Genomic DNA, 26,443 nt, shown 5'->3' with positions numbered 1-26,443 from the left:
AATTATAAGATGCCACGGCCTGATTATTCATACATGTATCAGCAAAGCCAGTCTAGATATTAGATAGTCTAGTCTAATATTTCAGATATCCTCTAGAAACTTTAGGATTCATTATTAAGCTGCAAAACAAACACGCCATGGCGACGACTCAGAAATATGTACCATAATATCCATAATTTGGTTTAGAAGATCTTTCTCGGGCTCCACTGTGTACTGTTAAGCTGTATTCTGTCAGTCGTGTCTCTGTAGCACAAAGGGAATAATCAGAATTCATGTCTGTTTGAGGCACTATATTGATCTCATCACCCTTACCACCACTCCAGCCTTTTGTGCTCGGGTTTCCTTATCCTTCACGTTCTCTATCGCAAGGGGAGATGAGAACTACAGATGTGAGTCTCAATTATTTACCAACATGTAGTGAGCTCTCAGGGGACTGTAAACGCAAGGTTTTCAGAAAATGGACTGTTTCTGATACCAGTTTATTTACAGCTTCTGAGGCGTTCAATTGAGCTACTGGTCTTAAGTACTGCAAGTTCTACATTTAAGAATTATGACGCCTTTTTTTCCACAACAGGTAGGACTGTCAAGTACTCCATCTAGTAGATTGGTTGATATTTGTACAGGAAACTATTTAAAACATAACGCTGTGTCACATATGGATTTGTATGATGCACAATAAGCTATGACTTGTGTTCTTCATTTTCATCATTCATCAATACATTTTTAAGAACCTCCAACATTTTTCCTCACAGACTATTCCAAGCACCATTGGTTGTGGTGTTTAAAATTGATAAACTAATTGGCGGATTCTGCAGGCGAGTACTAAAGAACAGTAATGCTACTGATGCAGCTGCCAGGCCAAACTGTGTTTATATAGCATGTGTTATTCACAAGGGGAACTCAATGTGCTTTACATTAAGAATTCCTCAGCATAATTTCAATTTATAAATAAACATAATAAAGATGTCAAAGAGACCTCTTTTCATGGCCCCTCACTCACAACAAAGCTGATGTTCACAGGTGTATTTATGTGTATATGTATGTATGTACGATAGCTGTGGCCGGAGGCATCATGTTTTCGGGAACGCCGTTAGTCCGTCCCCTTCTCGTGAACAAGATATTTCAGCCTGGAAGGAATTTCTTCAAATTTGGCACAAATGTCCACTTGGACTCAACGAAGAACTGACTCGAATTTCAGGTCAACTTCACTGTGACATCATAATGTGACCGTATTTCACCGTTGGTCGGACACTGAATAGGTGACATTGTGACCTCAAACAGGTTTTTAGCCATAATTTAAGAATTAAATGGGTGATTCCAGATTTCACCCACATGTTGACTGGGACGACACAATGAGTAAACAATAACTAGCCCATTACGGGCACAAAACAAAAGCACTGTGTGTAGCTATGTCAGAATCAGAAATACTTCATTGATCCCCGGGGGGAAGTTATACATACATATACTTTATAAGAGTCCTTCTTTACATAGTAATCAAGTACATGTGTATCTGTTTAGCTAATACATCTATGATAATCCCTCAGCTTTGCAAATATTTAAATATAACAAAAATGAATATATTTGCTGAATGATATGAAGCATGGTGACCTTTTGGCTATATTGTGCAAGCAAATACAAGTAACGGATGTTCTCCCGAGGCATACACTGGTTCATTCATGGTTTTAAGCTCCTCCTGTTAATGCAAGATTACCATTGTGTTCTTGAGTTGAAAAGGCACGGCTCCATAAACCATTTGGGGGTGTGTGAGGGCAGCTACTCCTTATTTATCAGCAGTGACACTATCAGCAGTGCCTTGTGAAAAGAAAGCCAGTCATTCAGAACAGTGGGGCCACCTTGGCTGTCAAAGCAGGATTTAAGCTACATTTCCCATGGTTGCCATGACGACTGTGGGAAGTGATTATGAAGAGAGGGTTTCGGAGCAGTGCTGTCACACCAGTGGGTATTACCACAGTGGTTTGCGCAGTGATCACCAGAGAATTACTGGCTCATGATCAAACGATTTTTTTTGTTTTGCAGCCAATGAAATGCTGCGTTCTGTGATGGCAGAGCAGTAGTAGTATTATTTATGTCAGAATTATTAGACTAATACAACTCTTTTCTCATTTCTTTCTAGGGCAAAATGTGGATAAATGGGACAGGAACGAGTAGACCGTGAGGATTCTCTAACCCTTGCCCCTGAGTCCCAACCGTCTGAGAGGGTGTCGGACCTCACTGAGGCAATCCTGGGCCGTTGGCACTAAAATGTCCCTAAGTGGTGGCACTGCAGGCGGGAAAGGTGTGGACTCTAATGCGGTGGACACTTACGATAGCGGGGATGAGTGGGATATCGGTGTTGGAAATCTGATTATTGACCTTGACGCTGACTTAGAGAAGGACAAACTTGAGATGTCTGGCACCAAGGACGGCATGGCGGCACCACCCAGTGCAGTTGCAGCATTGCCTGACAACATCAGGTTTGTTAGTCCAGTGTCTGGCTCTCAAGGCAAGGAAAGCAAATCCAAATACAAGCGCAGCAAGAACTCTAAAGACAATAGTAGCAAAGCTTCAGCAGGAGATGGGGGCAAAAAAGAAACTACAGGACGGACTCAAGGGGAGCCGACAGGCACAGCAGCGAGTGCAGGAGCTGCTGGCAACAATTCCACCTCTGGGAAGAACATGGAAAAAGGGGGCAAAGCCTCCAGAGGTGTTCTGAGTGGTAAAAAAGAGAAAGAAGGGGCTAGTGGGAAAAGTAAGAAGGACAAAACCGATGGAGCCCCAGTCGTGGCAATAGCCACTGCGGAGAAGGATGTTGTGTCTCAAGCCCAAGTTGCTTTGGGGAATAGTCGTAATACGTCCTTTGAGAACACACAATCAACAGACTTGGCAGAAGCCAATCAAATGGGGAATATTGCACTTGAACCTGTTGGGATAGTACCAGCATTGACCACAAAAACTGAACCAGAGGAGGTGGAAAATGGTAATGGTGAATGCAAGATGCTGAAGAAGGTAAAAAATGAAAAGGTGAGTGTTTCAGTTTACTCTCTTTTGTTGCTGCATGGGCTTGTTTGGTGTTGTGTTACATTATTTCACTGACTGGTCTTGGGTTATATTGATCTTTGTCACGGGCAGTTATTGATTCCAGGTTTTAATGGGGACATTGTCGATTGGCAGGCTTATGTTGCAACATGATATTAATGTTAATGGTGAAAGTAATAAGCAGCTTTACATATTTGTACATTTCTATCAAAAAAAGTTAATTATTTTGATAATAGCGTCAAACGTACCATCATTCAAACTTTGTTCTGTTTCGAAAGTTGAACTCAGAATTAAGCTATGCTACATAGCCTGCATATTTTGGAGGTTTTCTACTGAGTACTGTAGGAGTTGTTTTGAACAAGCACAGTTGTTGAAATGTGTTAGCAACAACTCAATTAGTTTCTAGTTTCTTTTCCAGAATCCAACAACAATTAACAACAGTGCAGTTGCATTTGTCTGTGAAAAGTGTCTTTGAAATAATATAGACTTTCATCAATTTAATTATGACAGTATCAATTAATAAAATAGGGCACAATAGTACCCAACACTGTTGGGTTCTTGTGCCTGTCGCTTACACCATGCTTAGAGATGCGCTCCATTCCCTGAAGCTGCCTGACATGTGATGCATAAAAAGACCTACTGCTGTTTTCTCTTTTATTACCACACAGTGAATAAGGGCACCCTTGACGAATATGATGCTGAGGCCAGCTGCAGGAAATAGCCCACACAGTGGTGTTTTCTTTCCCCGTCTTGACAGTAGAGGCTTGATTTATTTTAAAATGATGCATAAGTGCCTTCATATTTTAGAAATGTCTTATCCCATGATACAAAAATGAATACCAGCCAGCATCAGTTGCCAATAACCATGAAAGTGTTAGGTGCTGTACACGAGCCAGTAAAACCCAGTACTAATGTCAGACAAGAATATAATAGACATTGTCAGCCATATACATCACATTACGCCAGTGAAGTTAAGCAAATGTCACATCGTGTTCCTCTTTTTTTTTTTCTTCTTCACATAATTTCAACGCTGACATTATCTTACAAGAACAATATAAAGCTTCGTGTAGCTTTTCACCCACACTTATCTTGTCCTCTCATAGAGTTGATCTATCACTGTGTCTATTGTATGCCTCATAGCAGCCTTTTCATGCTCTGGCAGTATAAAAGACAGCAGAGCAGGGAGGTGCTGAGGACTGTTTTTGTCTGTCATCGTGTTCCATTCTTAATCCCACAAGCCCCAGCAATGCCTGGTGGAGCAGTGTGTGGGGGAGGGAGCTGGTGCAAAGCACGCCTTCGTCGTTTTTCCTGCTGCTCTGAAAGTGGCATGGGGGGATGGGCTGCAAGGAAGCCTGTTTGATTCCTTAAATCCAGAACACCCAGTCATGAACGCAAGCTGTAGAGTCTCCTTGGGCTTGCTGCTTTGAAAGGAAATTTCGTGAAAGTCTTTGTAATCATAATGTATTTAGAATGAAAGGGCTTTTGAGGGAGAACCACATGAATCGGTTGACAGCACTGAATAAAGGAGAGAGGTCACAACTGTTTTCAAATGGCTAGCTGGTGAAAGATATCCTTGAAAGTGCCGTTTAAAAAAAGCAATACCAAGCACAGCAATAGTAAGGATAGATCCAACCTTGTGTTGACACCAATGAAGTTGATAATACCTACTCATACACATTAGAATGACCACAGCCTTATAATCTTTGGAACTGGTAAAAGGCGAGGTGAAGGGAAAATTAGACATTGCGAGAAACCATGATACCATGTTTTAAGAAGACACTCAGAATTAAAATCAGAAACAGGTTTATTGCCAAGTAGGTTATCACATAAAAGGAATTTGGCTTGGTGTTGTCATGCATAACAGTCAAAATATACAAAGTATGAGAGAAATCAAGTACTGCAAAAGCAATCACTTGGTACACCCCTCCCAAAAGTGACTTTTTAAAATGTTTATTTGGCCCGGTGGCTGAAATTACGATAATACAAAGAGTAATCTCAAAGTTTATTTTACAGCCATTTCTTTTGTAATGTTTGTGTATACGAGAAAGACTCGCGCTTGTCACACAGCCTGCAGTTCCAAATGTGGCCACTATGCAAACCAGCGCTGTTCCTGGGGGCTTGGGAGACCTCGTTTGTTAGGTTGCTCGGTATGAGTGTGCCCTTCCAACTGACACTGCACTGGCAGATGTTCCCACTGGCAACAGTAAAATCAAAGGCTGCTGCAAACGGCAGAACTAAGTTTCGCAGCCATGTGGACTGACAGAACCGCATCAGTCTTTGAGATCCCATCCTGACCGAGAAACATAACCCCCCCACCTAGAATGAGTAGAATCCCATTTCTTCATCGCACACTAGCCACAGTGGCTGGCGTTCAGCGTCCACAGGCTGGGTCTCTTTGGCAGCCTGCACAAACTGTGAAATTGATACTGAATCAAAAAAAGGGGGTGAAAAATGACTACTGACCTGGCTCACAACTTCCCATCAGTGCCCCGTGACAGGATCAGGGAATCCCACTTACTTACTGTTACACTTTTGGGGGGGTTGAGGTGTAAAACTCTAACCCTAACCCCTGTGGCTTGTAAAATGTAAATTCAGAAAACAATCTGCACATTGCTCTTTGTTTTCTAACCTTTTCTCCCAATGATTCCCCCAGAATTATATCAGGTAATATGGAAGTACAACTATCCTATCCCTGCTCTAAATGTTTTATCTCTTATAGTTAAATTAAATAATACAACAAAACAGCACTATGTAAGATGTTGGGAAGTAGATTTGGAAATGTGTCACCCTCATTACAACTAGACTGATTTAAAATAACTAGCTGTCCCATGTTCAGTGTAATCCAAACATTAATCAGTATGTGTCTCACCAGCAATCTTGTTCTCCATGGTAGGGTGTAATAGCGTGGCTACACTGTCTATGTCCTAAGTTAAAGCTCCCCAAAGCATTGGCTCTCAGATGCTGAATAAATCATCTCTACTTCCTTCGTACAAGTGCTAACCAGCTCCGAGTGTGTCTCTTTCTCCCACCTCTCATTATACAAATCTAGAGGAGTAAGGCATTCGTCAGCTGCCTCGATGTGCCGCTGGCCTTGATAAATGGAGCAGCTCTCATGGAAAATTACATTGGCAATGTTACTTTGAAAAGGGGGGAGAGAAAGGAAAGGCTGCACTTGAATGAAAGAGCACAGCCACCATTGCTGCTGATGTCCGGCTCGGTGAGAGGAGGGATCTCATCACAGCTAGCTTGAGTTCTTTCTCTTTGCCTGTGCCCGACTGACTGTTGCTATTGTGTTACAGCTCATTCCTTTTAAGTAGTGCCAGAGCTTTTAAAGGCTCTGGAACAGAAGACACTGAGACTTTACTTAAGAAGGGGAGTAAATTACATCAAGAAGCTCACTACAAAGTGAGGCTTTTTGCTTACATGTCCATGTTCTAGTGAAGCTAATTATGTAGAGATAAGCAGAGTTGTTGCTTTATTAACAGAAATAAATTAAAGCTGCAGTAGGTAATATTATTTATCATAATTTTGGTTGAAATAACAAATTTTGACCCGACAATATTTAATTGAAGGGTTCCTTTAAAAAAAAATGTGTCCAATCAGGGTTAGCTAGCCTGATTAGCTTGCTTAGCAGAGTGATAGACAGAGACGGAAGGTTCAGTGTTGTCAACCATTGTAACTAGGTAGCAAACTAACGTCTGTTCCACTTGGCTAGTTGTGTCTGACTCAGAGGGAGGAAACGACAGTGCAGAGAGAAAGGGAGGAACACGGATGACCCTTGCTTGTACATTGACTAGTTACATGCTAGCTAATCCTGATTGGTTGTTTGAGTCAGACCGGGTTCAGTTTTTTTTATAAAGTGTCCCACCATTTCTGTAACTTTCTGAAACCGAAAATCTGACTTTCACTCCCACTTTTGATTGACTTTTCAATTTGCTAGCTGTGCAGAGGTGACAAACGAGCAAGGGTTTGAACTTCTCTCTCTAGCTCTCTTTTTGTTCCTATTTTTGTTTTATGTGGTCGGACCCCACATCTTACAAACTGATTTTGTTGACACATACATGTGTTACACATATGAAGAGGCATTTTATCTAGGCTTCATTGCAGCACTTTGTAATATGGTTAGTCAATAAGATGATAGAATATAAAAAGATTTTTTCAATACCTTTCGTCATAATAAGGCAAGTGTATGCAAAAACGAGTTTTAAACAAATAACACAACGTATTCATACAATCAATGTTCAATTCCACAGAAAGCTGACAAATGATAGTATTGAATTATCTCCCAGCCCTACTTCATTGCTGTTTGTGATTTCTGCGTTGTTGCCTCTGCCTGTTTGAAGCTTTCACCCTCAGGGAATCCCTCACTACTACAGGAAGAAAACATTTGACACTAATTGTTTTCCACGTCTGCCATTAGCAGCTGCCTTCATACTACTGTGAACTGGTTTGGGCTTGAAGGCAAAACAAAACACTAGACTACATAAAGTACAAAATTAAAATCAAGGAAGTTGATAATGGACATGTTGACCATTAAGTTCTTTTTAATCACTGAACAGCTGTCGGAATAGATATAAAAAATGTAATCGTTGTATTATCAACGTTGGTTGGGTCTCCATGTTCCAGGGATACTCCTTTCTAAAGCAGACTAAGACACATACCATGCATACCACACATTTTCAAGGTTTACAGTGTCTTATCCCTCACTGACATGCCATTGCAAATCAAAACAGCTTGTAGAATCAGTGTAAATGAAAATGGCTTTTGTAATCACATGATGGAAAAAAAGAAATCACAGGAAAACGCTGATATTTTCAAAATGTCACAATTTAATGGCCGTTGCATACAGTGATCAAGTGCTCATGGATTGTCAGGAGGGGAAAAACACTGTTTCAGGGTTACTTGACATCCAATATTTAAACCTTCCACAAATATACAGTAAAGAAATATATATATTCTCTAACGTCAAAACATAATTACATCAGTACATGTTGTTCATGTATTTTACTGTTTTCTCAGACATGCTTATTGATGATTGGTTTGGGCTTATCGGATGAACACAACCTCGCTGCATTTAAGAGAGGATTGATTCTGAGATGGGAATCAAATTTAAATATTTCCATCTCAAGCTGCCATAAAACTTACATGCAGCTTCAAAGATTAGTTGGCTCTCCCTTGTCATTTGGTACAAACCCAATATGCTGCCAAATTAAAGCAATTTCAGCGTTTTTAACTTCCAACTGCGCTTGCTGTCTTTTTTCCTTTTTAATTGGAGGAAGACCAGTCAGTGACAATAATGAAAATGAAACAGTTGAAGCATATTTTCCAATATCCCCAGTATGTCATCTTTCCAGTATAACTCTTTACTTTTTATATATTGCTGGACCTTGAAAGACAGGTAAGTTGTAGTGGATTCTTTTATTTTATTACATATGTAACAGTCAAGAACCTATTATAGTTCCGAACATGCTCAGATTCATATTGCTGTGTAGACTAGTCATCAACCTTAACCATTAAAATCCATATAAGAGAACCGTTATAGCATATAAGCCACAATTATACCAGATTCCTCAGCCCACACAGCAGACCACAGATTCAGATATTGAATTAGGAGAAGAATGCCATGGCCCACAAAGTTTATAGTCTTGTTGCTCAGGAAATCCTTGTCGAGAGGCACCGCAGGCTTTTTGTTTGGAAATATTTAATACTGGAGCCAGGTCTTTCCAGTCATAAACACTGCCTGTAGCCACCTTGACCTTAGTGAATGTTTAACTTGATTTGTGTCCCATCTCTTTGCATCCTGAAGGCTTTTGGGATTTGTTCTCACTTTTGATATTGAGTATAAAGTAAGCTTGCTTTTACCGCAAGTGCAAACTGGAATAATGAAAACTAAAGGGTTGTGGTTGGAATGAGTGCGACTGGTCTCGGTTGTGAGAGGATCAAATACTGTGATGAGAGCCTTATTGGCAATTTTTCATCAACCTTTTTGATGTTTTTCAGGCGGTTTCCCTTTCTCTTGTGTTGTCACTATTACATTGTCATATAGATCTGGGAGCATGTATTACATCCATGTAGTTGATTCAGGGATCCTCTAAAATATTGGTAATGTCTATCTTATGACAAATATTTTCCATAACAGGCAGTTGTAATTAACAGAATAGTGTTTTTAAATCATACCTGACAATTTCCTCAAAGATAATCAAGGTGCAAATAACCTTGAGGCTCGAATGCGAGTGCCACATTGTTGCTCCTTTTTATTAGAAGAGCTTGGTTATTCAATGAGTAATAGCAATCTGTGACTCCCACTTTCACAAATGTTGCTTTCATTAGGTTTTCATAGTCATAATCTGAAAACTAGCTCTTCTCTGTTTTGTATCATAAAACGTGTTTGATTTCTTTCATCAGTATAATTGCATTAATGTGTGTCATTTTTTGAGTTTGATATCTGAAAAGTAATTGTTGATGGTTCTGATTTATAAGTTTAGGTAATGTTGTGATTTAGTTTGTGTACCTGAGATCAGAGGCATTTGTCTTGAAATATACTATAACACAAATGGACACCCCAGATAGCCTTTTTGAATGCATTTCTTCACTATTGATCAAAAATATGTGAGCTTCAGAATATAATAGGTGGTCATATCTGCAGTCTGTAAAAGCCTCATTCAGCCCCTTAAAGCTTGGTAATAGTTTATTTTAACATGAGTATCATTTCAGAAACTTCATTTTACCTCCTGTTTTAAACAAAAACAATGTAATATAACACATTAAGAATTGATGTGATGGTTTTCTACAGGAGCACAAAACATGTTGGGCTGCTTTTGCAAAAAGCAATCACAGATCTGTCAAACAAAGCCCTTGTCATGCTTTGTCTTTCTCTCTAAGCCTTCCACGAGGTGTGTTGCTGTGTCTCGATCAGCTTGCTATGAGGGAGGCATGTGTGGGGGGAAGGGAGCAAAGGCTTGTACAACTAATTCAGCTCATGAAAGACTTATGTAGCAAGAGCAGCTGTCTTCCATTGTCAGCCTGCAAATTTCCAGTGTGCCTCATTTCGCCTCTCAATGCGTGAATAGCAAGACAGCCAGGGAGGGGAGAACAGAGAGGAAACAAACCAGAAGAAGAAGGAAAAAACAAGCGAGGGAAAGAAAAAGCCAAATATCAAGACTTTCATTGCATTAACTCGACATAGGCCTAGTTTTGTTTTTTCTGTTTAAAACCGTGGTGGGTGTGTGGTTGGACCATTGGTCTAATAATAAACCATGAGCCTATTCAGACCCAGTGTGCAGATAGATAAAAAGAGCTCTGCTGTGGTGAGAGGGGAGAAAGAGGGCATATAAGGGGTAAGAGGAGGAGGTGGGGAGGTAAAGAACTGCCTGAGATTAGGAGAGGAGGGAGGGAGGGTTGAACAGTGTTATGAATGGATAGAGTCTTTAACCCCCAAACACACTGAATAGTTTGTCACAGGCTGCTGCGGCTGTATGTGGAATGAGAGGAGCTGGCTGAGAGCTCTTGGATTCCTGAATCCTTGAGGCATGTGGTCTGATTAGCAGAACAAAACCCACACAGTGGGGAGGAGCAGACGTGGCTTTTTCCCCCCTCAACTGGAATTTTCTACCAGCGAGGGAAGAGGTGGCTCAAAGTTTGTACTGACTTGCTACGGTTGTAAAAGAGTTTGCAGACTTTGTCTGAAGGCTTTGTTTCAGCACAAACTATTACAAAGAATTCCCTTCTTTTTAATTCTTTTCTCATGGTAGTTCAACCCTTAAATTTGGACATTTTCTGGTGCACATGTTAAAATGATTATCACTATCGAAACAGGTTTGACCATGAAACACTTGATGAGAAAACATTTGTAGTCTAAGAGCTTAACTGCTTGTAAAAGGTTTTTAGTTGAACAAAGAGGAAGTTAACAGCAAGGCAGTGTTTGAGCAAGAGTGATTATAGAGAGGATTACGTGTCTTGCCCTCCCCCCTAATACTTTTCTAAGGGGATTGTTTGCAGCCAGTTTGTTGTTGAATGGAACAAGTTTGTAAAATCACACATTTTTCTGCCGTGAAATTCTTACTTCATTGCTTGTCCTGCATCACGTTAGAAGAGTGAACACTATTTAATTTTTTATTCATATGGAATCTGATGAAATTGCACGTCTTAAACCTCCAGAGTCTTGTGGACAATCTGCCATCAGAAGATTTACATCCTGCAGTTCCCAAACTTGACACCCTCTGGAACTAGTCCTGAGATTTTCTAGCTTGATGTTTTAGTCGTCAAATGCTGCAGAGCGTTTTATCTGCCGCAGTTTTTAATTGAGTATGTAAAAGCAATGACAAGAAGATAAACGTCTGAACCAAAACTTCGACTGGGCCACTGCCTCAAGCGAACAGCCTGCTGCTGCAACACATCTAGACTAGACGGTCTGATAAAGTTAATTTTTTCGCATACCAAAAGACATTTGGAGAGACTCTTTGAACAATACAGCGTGCTCAAGCTTGCTGTATAGACTAGTCAGATTCTTAACTCAGTCCTGCGCACCAGCTCCCACCGTGTGATTATCTATAATTGGCCTTAAAATACCACTTGACTGGTTGTATAGTCTTTTGGGAAAACAAGTATACACATTTGTGCGTGGCTTGTTTGACTGTTTCAGTTTTGGTTCCCTGTGATGTAGTTTCACTGGAGTGTCTCCTCTGAGATACTGGACAAACTCTAGTGAAGGTGAAGTGTTTTTGAATAAAGTAAGGAGAGGATGATTTATAAATAAATGAATATAGCACCAATGACGAGGGTTGTCTATAATTATACAAAGCTTATTATTGTTTAACTTAAAATAAGCAGACGTTTCTTATTACTGTGGTGTAATAAAACCATATGCCACAAGAAAGTTTTATCTTGTAGGTATATGAGATATTTATTACAGTCGCACAGCCTCTTTCAGTGTCAACTCCTGTTACACACAGCTAAGCTTCTTGTCATTTTCCTCTCAGTTAAACCCTCACCGAGGTAGACAACTGAGCAAACACACATAATGGCTAATCCATTTTCTTATCTGTCAGATGGTGTTGTTTGCTGGTGTTTGTTTGTTGTTTTCTGGCTGAGGAGGTTCTCTGGGCTTATCCCCCTCGTTACATTTTGCTGGATGTCAAAAGACTGTCTGCCAAAAATAGAGCTACAGTCCACATTTCAGCATGAGAAATTGGAGAAGCAAGTTAGATCATGCGCTCCGTCTTGCCTAAGAGCCAAACTAAGAGGTCAGCCTCGAGAGCAAAGCTTTTACACAAGCTTTTCTCTAATCCAGTGACTACCGTGCCCATTTTGAGCATAATTGAATATCATCTGTTAAAATATAAATAACTGCCTCTTGTATATTTAAAAATAATTTAACAACATAGAGGTCTTTGGCTTTATTTTGTGGGAAGTACGCATTTGAGGTTTGGTGCGTTGTGTCTGTGCATGAGAGTGTGCATGCATGCTTCCAAGCTTGGAAGTACAGATCTGAGATGAAAGGATTTTCTTTCCCATTCTAATCCACACAGACAGCCAGGCCCTTGTGATTATTCCCGCCCCCTTCGCTCCACTCATCTCTTTGAATGCAGGGCCTTTCTAATTCACCCTAAAAAGGGTTTCAAAAGGGGATTATACCCTGATAGAAATTAAAGGGAGAACACGTCCGTTCTTTGGGACCAATGTCAAACATTCATGAGTCGATGGATGCTTGCACCGAGCACAATGTAGGACTGAATTTGGACCTGGTTTTCATTTCGCAGGGCTCTTTTTATTTTAATACCAAACGTCTGATTATAATGGTTTAATGATTATTAATTATGTTTTTGAGAAGTTGTCAATGTAAATGTTTTGTAGTTGTTACTGAAAAATGTCCATGCCATGCAGACAGCAGCACCAGAGCATACACCTACATACAATTTGTCGGTCCACATGGCTCCCCCTTAATATATATATATATATATATATATATACACACACACACACTTACCTACCTATAAATCTGTTTCTCCCAAGTAGTAAGTGTTCTGTTATTCATATTATGCAAATTGCATTTTTTAACAAAGAAATGTCATCATTGTTATAATGCTAAAAGTGACTTTATTATTTACATCCTTTAAGAGTATCATTAAAGTTGACAATTATGGGGAGAAATTATGTTCCAGTCAATTTAAAAATGATTTTAAATAACTATAAATTAGGATGTCATTAGGGTATAAGAGCTATATTTCATTAATAATAGGGAAAATAATATAGGCAAAGTGCTTTATTCAAGGACTTATTCCATTTGTTCAGCAGTATTTGCCTTATTAGATTTACTTATTCGGCAAAGCATGATTCTCATGAGAGCATTATACTGAAGCCATTCATGTTAAACATGTTAGGGAAGGAGAGTGTTTGTTTGAGAATGAGGTAAAGCATCATGTGGCTCACTGACCTGGGCTTCATTCCAACAACGTAACGCTTCATCACCACTGAATCCCTTAAATCCTCACCCCAATCTAATGGTCTTCAAGAGAAATAAATAGATAAATAAACTTTATATGCATGAAGTGTACAAACACTGTTGGATTGTACTGTTCTGCTGCCCTAACTGAAGTTGAGCTTTGCTGCCAAGCCCTTTCAAACTCGATGACATGGAACTATTTAACTTTGGCATCAAGGAGTCGGTCACTGTTTACATGACATTTTCAATTTATGCAGTTGGCAGAGACCAGAGCCAGACTTGGCCCATGAATGGGTGAGAGTGTTAAAATAAAAATATATAAAGAGTTATGATGAAGTTATTATCAGTGGAATGACCATATAAACCAGCTCTACACTGCAGATGACTGAGCCAAACATTAACTTCAAAATACATGTTGAGTTTGGGAAATAATAGAGTCATAATAAACAGAGCGTAGCTTGTCCTCCACCCAGTGTACAGTGTGTGTGTGTGAAATTTTCTAAGCCATTTATGGACTAAATGTTAGAAAATATTGGAATTGACACCTTGTACCTGATCCATATTCTGCAACTTTACCCCTTTATTCCTCCTCTTTGTCCAGCAAATCAAATCTCCTTAATACTGCAGACTCGCATTCCAGACTTTTGATCCCTCCGTCTTTATAGATTATGTGTATTTGCATGATTTACTACATTAAAAGCCTTAAATGCCATAAGTGATAAATGTAGGTTGTTCTCTTCTTATACTTCTCCTCAAAAATTGGTTGTGTGCCAATGACTTTTATGGTCTCCAGTGTGTGGAGGTTTGATTTTCTCATGCTGTTTCCTTTCCTTAAACAAGTGTACCACATGCATCAAAGTCACCCCTGCCACAGCAGTCCTCTTATGAATGCTGATATGCTCAATGGAGACTGCATCAGTGTCCTTGAATACAGAAGCCTTGCATTATCTGTTGTAGGCAGAGAAGGAGTCGGCTGTCAAAACAGTGTTCATCCTTTCTTGCTGTGTTTTTCTCCCATCCCTGTTCCAGACCCATTTGGTCAGCAGTCTTGTCAGTTGTTTTTTATTTATTGCAGTTATGGGTAAGGCTGTGATGTGGGTAGTACTGCTTCAAGTAATTAAGTAACCACAACTGTGCGAAGAAAAACATTTAAGAGTCCAGGTGGATATTACTCTTTATCAGAATACTTGTTGGCCGACACCTTAACAACTATTATCCTTCCTGGGGTCAACACTCACATTAACATTGAAAGGCATTTTAATTTTCCCCAATACACCCAAAATTAATGTCTTTTGGACTGGCAGAAAACCAGAACCACCTGGAAGAAACCAATGCAAACACACTGAAAGTGTCAGGCAACTATCTTAAGTGCTTTGAGCCCTTATTCATTTCAGTGGGACCAATGGGTCGACGCAGTGGGGGTGCCAACGCAGAGGGCCGTGGCAAAAAAAAGTTGAACCTTGCTCGGCTTTTGCCGCAACACCATGCAACTTCATTCGGCTATGCACTGTGTTAGCCCATTAAATATAGATATGTGCACATTCCTAGTAGATTACTTTGTAACGTGAACACTACTGTTTGCCAGTCAATCGTTGAGTTGGATGATTAAGTGATAGTTGTGGGATAACTTTACAGCATTTTCAAATCCTGCTTCATAGTATTACTACACTCTTGGCATCTGATAAACCTTCAAACTTTTGGATGTATCCATCAAACTGGCCTTCCAGATTGCATTGTGTTGGATGGAATACACCCACTTAAGTGAGCTACTGCAACACCATGTTGTTGGTGTTTCCAAAGTAATCAGTGTTTCAAGTGTTCAATAAAAATCCAAGACCAAAATAAATATAAAGATTTTTCTTTTGGGGTATTTTGCTGGTTCAGCTTACTTTGCCAGACATACAATACCTGATTACTTAATAATTTCTGCGCTTTTAAAGACAATCTATATTTTCCGCATCCAATGAGGCTGTGAAGGTCCGTATGGAGCATTTTGTCGTCTGTCTATGTCCGTATCCAGCCTAAAACCTCTGTGTATGCAAACTCCCAATGTATAATATAAGCAGAACTGTCTGAACTTTCTGCAGCTTTGGATCTCCTTGTTGCAAATGTGAAATCATTTTGAAATGTAAATAAATGAAGTCGACAGGCTTGCATTTAGCTGGGTTTCTGTTTTTGTCTCAAAGTACTTTACTGGTGCACAGATGGGCTGAGGGCTTGATGGCTTGGCATGTTAAGAATGGATGTTATTTCCCTCCATCTTGATATACAGGACAAGCTTCCTGAATTAGTGGTCCATGTAGTTGTTGTTTTGCTGAGACGACTTTTCACCTCCCACTCAAAGAATTTACAATTACCCAAGTAGGTACTGTTTTTCTTATGATAGTTAAATAGCCCTGAGTGCATTTCTACCCATACACCATACCATTTCCAAATATCCCAAAAGGACTTTAGGGTGTTTGTGTAGCGGCAAGAGGAGAGGCTGCGTGAGTGGATCAATAAAGGTGAAGTTAATATGGAAATGAGCTCCTCTTTGTAGTGGAGGCTGGGGAGTTGTTTAGTCCTTGGCGATGAGCTGAGCTCGCACATTCAATTATGTTTCGTAAGTGGGGCCTCTCTGTCCATCTGGAAAACTAAATTATATTTAATCATATCCATTAGGTTTATGTATCCCTTGAAGAGTGAGACATTTTGCCTTTAAATCCATTCGCTTAAGTCATATGTCGCACTTATTATGGTATTTTTTATTGTTAATAATACAGCAGAGGCTATTACTCTAAAGGTCCTGGCAATTTGGTTATTGCTGAATAATGGGACATTTAGTATACCTAAAAAATATGATGAAAGAATTCACAGGCTTTGTTTCTGTGCTGCATGACCTTCAGACTATATGGTTTTGTCCTGATCTAGTTAAGATGAATGCCAAACCTGTTAACTCAATGTCTCCACTTGAGTTTTGCAGACCATATTCATATACTGTGCATTGTATTAGATGTTAGCTGCAGGGCTTCATTGTTCTTAGTGGAAGTCAAGAGTAAACACAGAATAAACTTCAGTGACTCGTCAACTGAGGTTTTTGAAGAATTTCTACTATATACTCTTAATTATTTATTCCGATCTGAAAATAAGGCAAAGACGCTGTTTTGTTAACTCATTCTTAATTAGCATCTTGAAACATATCACTGCATATATAGATATTTGAAAATTCTCAAGTCACACTATCTTAAAAGGCATTTATCTTTACTTAATAATACATCATTCGGACCGCCTGGCTCTTAAGACAGTAAGTCCTGAGGATAGATAAAGATGGAGGTATCATCTGTGTTTATGGATAGCAGCTGCAGACAGGGAGGAGGGGGAACTACAATGACTGTTTATTTTTATCAGGGCATTAGCAGATTAGGCACTCAAACTAACAAGGTCATCAAACTCTGATGGCTGAGAGCAGCAGACCTCTGCTAAGCGGCTGGCAGAGAGGGGAGATTTGGTGCGTTATAGTGGGTTTCACTTTACTCCTGCTCCCTCGACATCACCACAGCCCGACTTATTAGTGCTTTTAATGATCTGAAGGACACAGAGATATAATTTGTTTAGAGATTCCCTACCAGCGACTGCAGCTTGATGGCTTACTGCATTGTGCTGACACGTCGCCACATGTCCTTTTGATTAAGCAAGTGTCTTAGGAAAATTTGAGGGTCAATCTCCTTTTGTTGTTATGCCAAAGTGCATCTACTGAGTAGTTTCAAACAGCTTTTAGATTGATTTGATACTTGCTAAAGTAGATTTATCTCCGTTTTGGCATGTTTTTTCACTCCAGAAAAGGCTTCTCACATAACTCCTTGGATTATACTCAAGTCAGTTCCAGGCTATAATTATCAAAATAAGTCATAGACGTGCTGCGCGGATCAGAAAATAAACTGCGGTGTAACTTACCCTGTTATGCTCTTCTAGTGACCTGTCTTTTCAACTATTTTTCCCTCTCACCAGCGAGAGTGTTGAAATGTCATGTGGTGCGAGCTACAGCGTTCATTGCCCCAAGGTGTATAAAACTCTATAGTGCTTTGAGGCCGTAGTGCAGGAACTACTGGCACTCGGTAATAGTGCACATCACCGTCCATTAAGATAGACATGGTTCAATAGGAGTTCTGTGAGACAGCCAGCAGTAGAGGTCGATCAGAGTAGCAAGCCCTAGTTAAAGTAGCAGCATGAGGGGCAGCGCAGTGAGTACAGCTCAAGCACTATCTGCAGAACTGAGCGCAGTGCACTCCTCCACATGTACAGACAAGAATTTCTACTCCTACAGCCATGACCTTAACCTCTGCACCTTTACTGCCTCTTTTGCCTAGAATGGATTGTGGAAGCTAATCAAGGGATTACTAATCTAATGACTGTAATGTAGGTGTATTTAGCATTTTATTACTGTTTAATTGTTTACAGTTCGCCATATTGCCAAATTCAAGTTAATGTATCATCCACTACTGTAATTTGGATGTTGCACAAGTTTCCACAATCTGGCGCCCACATTGAAAGTGACAAGTCTATGTTGTGCTAAGTATAATATTCATTGTTTGTTTTTGTCAGTCCAAGTAACAACAAAACAATAGAAAGTAATTCGGCATAACTTTGATTGGGGGGAAAAAAAGTGTGTTCATTGATGTGTGGCTTAGGATTGTCTTTCTAATGTTTGGAGAAGGCACCACCCACAGAAGAGCGTCAACACAAGGGAAACAGACTAACAGAACATCTATAAATAGTTTGAGGTTAGAGGCTCTGGGGAAATCTCACAGCCTGAATAACAACTTGTTTTCCTTGTATAATATGTGGGACTAGTAAAATGTCTTTTGTTGCTTAGCTGATAAGGTTTCTGGTTTGTTTTTGCTCGACTGCTTTAGGCTTCTGAATTCATAAAGGTAGGTACCTGAAACTGGAGGAGCTGTCAACATTATGGTGAACTGTAAACATTAAGCACACTACACAGGGAGCTAGGTTTATTTCCTGCCTGATCTCATAGCCTTGGCCAAAGCCTCAGACTTGTAAGACGTCAAAGGGTGAATCATTGGTATTTGGGTGGGAATCTTAGGTGGCTGAGCCGTTGATGACAGCCCCTCAGTTTGTTGTCAGGTTTCCCTTTGCTGTGAGATAAGATTTATGACTATGGAGAGGGCTTGCGAGAGAGAAACCGGCGTAGGCTCAGCTTAGTTTATCTGGATTTCTGCTCCCAGCACAGCCTCTCACTCTGTCGGGCGCAAATGGGTGACCTTGGCAAGAATGTGGCTTATTGTTGTAACAGATACTGTTGTTGTCAACTGACCTGTGGTCAGAGTGGGAGGATGAGAAATGGGAGAAAGGGAAAAGAGGAGAGACTCGCCAATAGAACGTAGCAGAATCGGCTAGATAGGATTGTGTTCAAATCTGTCCCAGCTGATGCCGATGTAAACATGTGCGAAGCTTACAATGTTAAAATGATTTACCAGTAATCAATGTGGCACTGCAGTTAACTTTAGTTGCGATATCATATGTCGCAGAGAACATCCAGCCACCACACACTAACACTGAAACCACAGACTAGAGCGGATCAATGATTAGATTGATTTTGATGATCTAACAAATCGTTTTTTTTGTCATTCTTTTTAAAGCAAAAATTACAAAAAATTGTTGGTTCCAGTATCTCAGATGTGAGGATTTGATGCTTTTCTTTGTCATACATGATCATAAACTGAATATCTTTGGGTTTTGGACTGTTGGTCGGACCAAACAAGACATTAGTGTCAGGTGTAAACAGGGCCTATGTGTTGCTAAGAACATCCAGCCACTAACCACTAACTGTGAGACCACAGACTATTAACAGCAACAAAACTTCTTTCTGTCTGGTTGGTTTTAGTAAAGTTCAGATATGTGTGTGTGTGTGTGTGTGTGTGTGTGTGTGTGTGTGTGTGTGTGTGCAGGCAGTTCTTCATGTAGGCATTGAACATGTTTTATCAGCCGTGAACATAGAGATGTTCAGGTCGCCCCACTTCTACTTGGAGAGCTTTTAGTCCTCATGATACCCAACAGCAGCTCACCCCAGTGCTCCTCTAACCCAACCCCCACCCTGCCATCTAACAAACAATAGCAGGCGTAGGCTAAAGGCAGCAAGCTGAGCCAGGGAGAGGAAAAGAAGGAATTAGGTTGACAAGGTCAAGCTGAACCAAGACAAGTGAAAAATGTACCAAACCACCTGCTGTATGTAAAGCCAGCCAGCGAACCAGGCATCCAGCTCGCCTGCCAGATCTCTGAGCTAAGCAGGTACGAAATCAAGTCAACTTTTCTTTTTTGAGTTAATCTTTCCAATTCTCATTTGTTTTGAGGATTGCCATGTAGCACAGAGGAAATACTGACTCCCTTAAGGGAGCATTTACTTTTGTCTTCCCATATGGTTGTTAGCCTAACTGGGTGTTCAGAGTGTAGCTTGAGGTTATAATGAAGGAGAGGAAAGGTTTAATAAAACCTACACGGTATATCAGGGAGTTAACTAGCTTGTATTTAGCTCGTCACCTTCATCAGACAAGCAAAGTGTTTAAGAAGTTGGTTAGTTTCATGAGCTTATGAGCACACAGAACAACAACTATAATAGGCAACATTTAAGAGTAACTGAACACTAAATCCATTGTAGCAGTTATTTGTCTATAGAAAGTGCCACACTAGCCACATTGCTCTAGGGATGTCTGTCAGCAAGTCGATACACCACTTTGGTCCAGACTGACATATCTCAGCAGCCATTGATGAGATTGCCATGAAGTTTTGTTGTGCCTAAGTGCAACTTCACAGCGCTGCTAGCATAAGTCCTGTTTGAATGTGAAGGGAGCATGGCCACTCGAAAACAGCAGTTGCTTTTTAATATTCAGGAACGTTTTATAATACACCGAAAAAGCATTAAAAGCAAATAAAGTAGTTTTTTTGGGGGTTTTTTACAACTCGAATTTTATTTTCTTTTTGTATTTTAATCACCAAATTAATTGCTGAAATCTGGTGATGCAGGGACTTTGCTAACGGCGCTAGGAATATGAGCATTCAAACAGGCAGAAAGGTTTTAAACAAACACTCAGTTTTACAAAATATTGGTCTAGTTTGACTTTTTGCAGTTTGATAGTAGTAGTAAAATGAGGGGATTTTTTCCTCTGTGTGACTTTGCTCTACCGGGCAAATTAGGCCACTGCTTCATAAGTGAGCAAATTGGTAAGCTCCACTTATCTTGGCTCAGTCCTCTACCCTGCGGTCCCTTGTGCCTTCTGTCTTTTTATATCACTTTTACTTCCCATCATGTTGCTGGTAGCTGCAGGAGAAGTCTCTTGACTAATGTATGTTGTCCTTTCATCAGTGAGTCCATATGTCTCCACAGGTAGACCCTCTCTTGCTCTCTGAAGAGGTTTCTCTTTGACAAAGCTTTGTGTACTTTTTGCCTTCAGTATAATCAAAGGCCTTGGTAAAATAGTAGCTGTGAATGAGTGTGTCACACTAAGAAGATATTGCATTTGATTCCTACTGAAATCTAAAGCACTACTTGTTTTTCTAACAGTTAAGCTGTAATTCACAGCTGTTGCTAAGGGCTGTGAGATGAAAGTTCACTCAGTGCTGCATGTGAAGCTGTTGCCTTTACACACCTCTTTCATATTTATGTCTTTGACTGTTGTATTTCCGAACTTGGAGGTTGTGTTGCGTCATAAAAATGTGGCACTAATCAGTATTTCCTGGAGACATTTTTAAAAAAGTACATGTTCTGTAAAGGTTGAGGTGTTTTTTTTTTTAGGCTTTTAAGGTAAAATACAAATGTGTTTTACATTAATTCAAACTTCATTCTAACTCCCCCACTCTTATATGAAAATTGTGTCATTTATATGCGCGGCATAGGCCTGTATTGTTAGGAGTCATATGGCAAACGGCTTCTTTGTTAGACAATAACTGTTTACGGTGAGATCCAGGCGTACTCATTATGGCTCCAAAGAGATTGTAGGTCGTGGGTGACCAACTTCATCACAGCTTAGGTTCCTCACTGCATTATTTATGTGTGGTTATGCTTTCCTGAAAGCACAATTAGCAGCAAAAACTGGGAATAGTTGCCTAGAAACTGAGTGCCTTTTGCCAGCTGGTGGTCTACAATAGATGTCAGGTGTTCCTGTTTGTGTTTTCTCTCTCAGTTTCTGTGATTACTCTGAGCTTCAAAGAGAAGGAGTGTGGTTTTAGTGAAGGAATTAGGCCAGTCGCAGTGTTTGAAAACAATCGGCGAGGTTTTCTCGACTTGAAAAGGAATCCAGACATTTTATGTGTCTTTTTCTCTCTGTCTCCTGGCTCAATGGAACATTTTAGTAATCAAATTAGATGAGGCTTGAGCATTTGTTCTCAATTGTAGCTTAATGCTAATAACCATGTTACTTAAGTGCTCTCAATAATACGTCTCACTTTAAAAGCCACCAATGATTGTATGCCGATAATTAGACTCTACATTGCAATTGGACTGCTTAGACTTTAAAAGCTACTGTTCTTAAATTCATTATGTGGATTCAACAACATAGTACAGATTACAAGTCCCCACATTGTTTGTATGACGGCCAAATAAAAAGGGGCTTTGGTTCCTTCTTCTAATGTCTCTTAACTGGGTGTCAGTGGTGCTGAAAGAGGCACCGACCAGAGCCAGCAAGAAGTGTAATCTCCACTGGCCTTCGACCTCAGTAACTCACCAAAGATGTTCACAGGGTTTGCCCCTGGTGTCAAAAAGAATTACATAATTGAAGCTGGAACACTGAACTCGGCCAACTAATAGCACTTCAGCAAGGATGGCTTTTTACTTAATGATGGCCCCCGTGTGTCAGGGAGAATTACATTTTCTCTTTTCAAGACATGTTTTCTTTCTTTTGACATGGAAAATGGTGTTTCCCCATGCTTTATCAGGCTGAAAAATCTATTCTGTTCAGTTGTTGAACAATAAACAGGGGCCAAGATCAATTGTAGTCTTTTCAAACCAGTGTTGGGAAATTCTACATGCATCAGATTATTATTATTGATTAGATTTGATTGCCAAAACGATTCTTAATGCGTTTTGATATGCCGCAACTTAGACATGCCGTCTTCCAGACGGTTTGAAAACAGTCAGATCAATAGGCAACACTTAACTTTAACCTTATTTAGCATTTATGAGCAGTATATAAACATTAATACAATGGTTTATGACACACTATAATGTAGATAAAAGCAGTGTTTATTTATGCTTTTGTCAACAGCTATAACTCCTCCTGTGAGGCACCCAGAAGTGAAGGCTGGTGCTTAAACAGATATTGAATAGTAAAACATAGTTGTAATAATGTAAAATATGTCTTCATAAATGTTTAAACACTGCTTGTAAATGCTAAATAGGGGGATTGCAAGTAAACCTTAAGAGATTAATAACATAAGTATGCCAACAGGCAGATTGAGTTAACCACATGCTCTGTTGCCCTCAAGGTAGCTTACATGTGTTAGCTTAACATGACGTATTTATGTTGCTATTGTTGTGAATTCTATACATTTCACAGTCTACAGCATTATTTTTGGATGATATCGAACACTGTAACTACTCTTTTGTACGGTAAATGCTCTTCAATTAAATAAAAATTGACCCATAAAGCACTACTTTAAGATTAAGAGAGTAAGGTTTTTAAGAATCAGTTTTCCCACCCTCATTTCATACAAAAAGAGAGGCAGAGAAAATAAACCACCCACATCGACAGTCAGTCCAAATGACCTGGTGTGTGTTATCCGACCTGACTTCAGGACCCCACTTCCACCTAGAGTTAACGCAAGTCTCGACTTTGGTATGAAAGGATAAACACAGAATCCTATCAGCCATGGGTATCTCTCCTAATCTTATTGGCGTTTACACAGCACTGTGCACAACTACCAAACTAATCTTTTCAAAAAAGAGCAAGATGAAAAAAGAAAGCATGAGTGGGCACCCAAAATCAGCATGTGAGAGAGAGAGAAACTGCACACAGCGCTTATTTTATTGCTGGTACCTCCAGGAAGAAAATGTAATTCTATGGTTTAGCAGTGATGTGTATTGAACTACTGTTGCAGACATGATTCTCTGTGACCTGTAACAGCAGTCTCATATGAAAGAGTAAATAACCAGATCCATGACCAGGACATGCATTCATTATCCTGTGTCAAACATGAGGTTTGTGTATGAAAGCGACGGAGACCGTGCATTGTTAAAAATGAATGTTGGCTTTATTCCCATAACCATTTTAGAAACAATTTCCGTGTTACACATCACAAGGTCGCATGATTTCCAATCCAGAGAATAGATAGTTTCAACTGGTTAGTGGTGACCAGTCTAATGGTTTACTATGGGTTTATTACTGTCAAATTACCCACAATAACAACAATCAGGCTTTGGCTGCCTTAGATTTCCTTTGTGTTCATTGTTTTTCATTACTCAGTATTTGTGATGCATGAATAACAAGCTTGTTTTCATGTCATGGAGAATACAGTGAACAAAACAAATCATCCATGCTCATTGTTTGTGACATTAATGGTCATTTCTGTGTTTTTCCACGTCTCCATTTTAGCGAGTTGAACAGAGAGTAGAGGAATAGCTGTTTTATTGGTTCCCAGAGTCAAGTTAAAGCACTTGTATTGCTGACTGAATCGTGATGCACAATGACAGATTGGAAGCATAATTTGGTCAACTATATTCTAGCTCCACACCACCCACACGAGTACATCCAAGACAGGTGTCTCGGTATGACACTACAGTGTAATCCTGTGGTAATCCTCGCCCAAGCTCAGTGCTCAGTTTCTTAATCCCAACTCTAATAAACAAGTTAAAGCTGAAGTTAATGTGTCCAGTAAAAAAGTGCAGCATGCGTCTGTTTGCCAGGGGCGAGTTATTGTGTGGAAATCCAGGCACAGTTCCCCCTCTGTCAGCGCTGTGAGGTATGCTCAACACCAGTCCAAGATTCATAGGATTTTTGTCAGTCAGTTAAACATTATTCTTGCCAGTGTGGCTTTCTGAAGGAGTTGGCATGGGGTTTGAGTTAAGAGAAGGTTTGCGTGACACTCAGGCATTGTGGTTGTGGGGGAGATTTTAAAATCTGTTTGTAAAGTCTTGCAAGGAGGGAAGAAATCATGGCATTTGGCATCAGCTGAGCATCGGGTAGAGCCTTGTGTAATCTGACAAGTTGTGTAGTTCAGTGGTTTTTTTCGAAAAAACCCCGGACAAGACGTCAGGCATTTCACTGTGTGGGTTTACATTCTGCAGCCCCAGAATGAAAAGTCCTTTTGTTCACTTGATCCATTGATAGAACGCCACTGTTCGTGCACATTGTAAACTGGTCCCATTTCCGTTGTGATTCTATTCTAATTAGTTTGTCCCATTACATAGTGAATGGTTCTTTTATCGTGTAGCAACATTAGACTGGCTTGTCACTTTTATTTGTGACAATTGAAACGAAACAAGTCTTTTTAGCTTGCTTGGTAACAGGAGTTAAGTGGAAAAGATAAGAAAGGCAAAAGCTCATCCAGGCAAGGTTATACTCTATCTGAAACTGTAAGATGGTGCTGTGAAATTCATCAAGAGGATTTGATTCACAGAAATGATTAACCTCGGGAATATAAGATGGGATTCTTCTGGGAATCTCCAGCTTTCAGTGTTTTTAAGTAATTGGAGAGTTAGAATGAATAAAAGGCTTCTGATACTAAGGCGATACTTAGTGTCTAGGCTAAAGCTATTCTAATAACTATTCTGATAAGCGATCATTTTCAGTCTTTTTTTTAACAAAAATGTCAAAAATGATCTGGTTGCATCTTCTCCAATGTGAGTATTTTTCTGCGTTTCATTGTAAACTGAATATCTTGGGGTATTGGACTGTTCAAAACAAGACATTAGATGACATCAAAAAAGGACTCTGAGAAAATGATAATCTTATTATTATTCTTGTGACATTTTATAGACCAAACGATGAATAGATCAAGCATAAAATGTGTGCACGTGTGAAAGAAAACCGTAATGGCTGAAGGAAAGAGATTGAAGGCTGGCTGGTAAGGGGTTGTTTTAGCCTTACCTGGTGATGGCATCTTCTTCTTTTGCAAGTTTTGTTGTTTGTGGTTGGAAACAAATCTGGAGGTCGTCAGCTTAACATGTTTCAACAAAAGATAGGTTGGCAAACCGATGTAGGCTCTCTCTCAGTCCCACAGTAGCTCAACAAAGTCGACAACCTCCAACACATGAGCACGTAATACACATGGGTCTCTGACTTTATTGTTGAGCACCGCCTGCTACCAGGTAGCCAAAAGAAAGAAGGAGATTGATAATGTGAATCTAATGATATGAGCCTACAACCTAACAATTTCAACCTTGGTCACAAATATACAGGTTTTGGCTGTATTTGTGACCAAACTGTCGCCACAAACGGTTTTAGGAGTTGAGTCAATTTAGAAGAGGCTCTGCATGAACCTGTTTGCAGCGTTCTCCGTTCGCTGTCACTCTGAAGGAGGGTTCGCTGTGTGGTCTTGTCTGTGGCTCTCTTGTGTCTCCATAAAGCCCAGGAACAGTGTGTGGTGACAGCTCGGGTGATTACCTGTCCTGTCTCATTCACTCAGCCGGCCTGCAGCTTGGCCACATCATGCATCAGAAACTGACACACTGTGATTACAATGTCGTTAGGCCTCACTCTCTGTCGCTCTCTGCACACATTAATTTGCTCTTCGTCTGAGCACCAGGAGAAATGGGCTATCCACGCTCATTTCTGTAAACCATGAAATATGAAGCTTCTGTGAGGACAAGTCTTGAGCTAATATTAAATTTCATCAGGGACTAATGTTTTTCAAAGGTTTTCAAAGCACTCAGTTCATCACGGATTCAGATTTCTCATTCTGTGATTGATCTGAAATGTCTCGCACAGCATAATTCATGGATGTATTGTTCTCGAATAATTGGGTTTATAAATCATCATC

At 40.0% G+C, this 26,443-nt stretch overlaps 1 protein-coding gene across 2 annotated transcripts in view; it reads left to right on the top strand.

Annotated features, from left to right (window-relative positions):
* The first annotated feature begins 2,178 nt into the window (after positions 1–2,178).
* Positions 2,179–26,443, top strand: part of znf609b (zinc finger protein 609b) — a 43,757-nt gene continuing 19,492 nt past the window's right edge. For both annotated transcript variants that reach the window (XM_070904612.1, XM_070904602.1), the window contains exon 1: positions 2,179–3,021. In XM_070904612.1, the coding sequence (XP_070760713.1) occupies positions 2,263–3,021 (759 nt within the window). In that variant the 5' untranslated portion in view covers positions 2,179–2,262. The remainder of the gene's footprint in view (positions 3,022–26,443) is intronic.

Source organism: Enoplosus armatus, chromosome 1, assembly GCF_043641665.1.
Source record: "Enoplosus armatus isolate fEnoArm2 chromosome 1, fEnoArm2.hap1, whole genome shotgun sequence".
NCBI lineage: Eukaryota > Metazoa > Chordata > Actinopteri > Centrarchiformes > Enoplosidae > Enoplosus > Enoplosus armatus.
The sequence above is the reverse complement of the archived record's forward strand: the minus strand, read 5'-3'. Positions and strand labels throughout refer to the sequence as shown.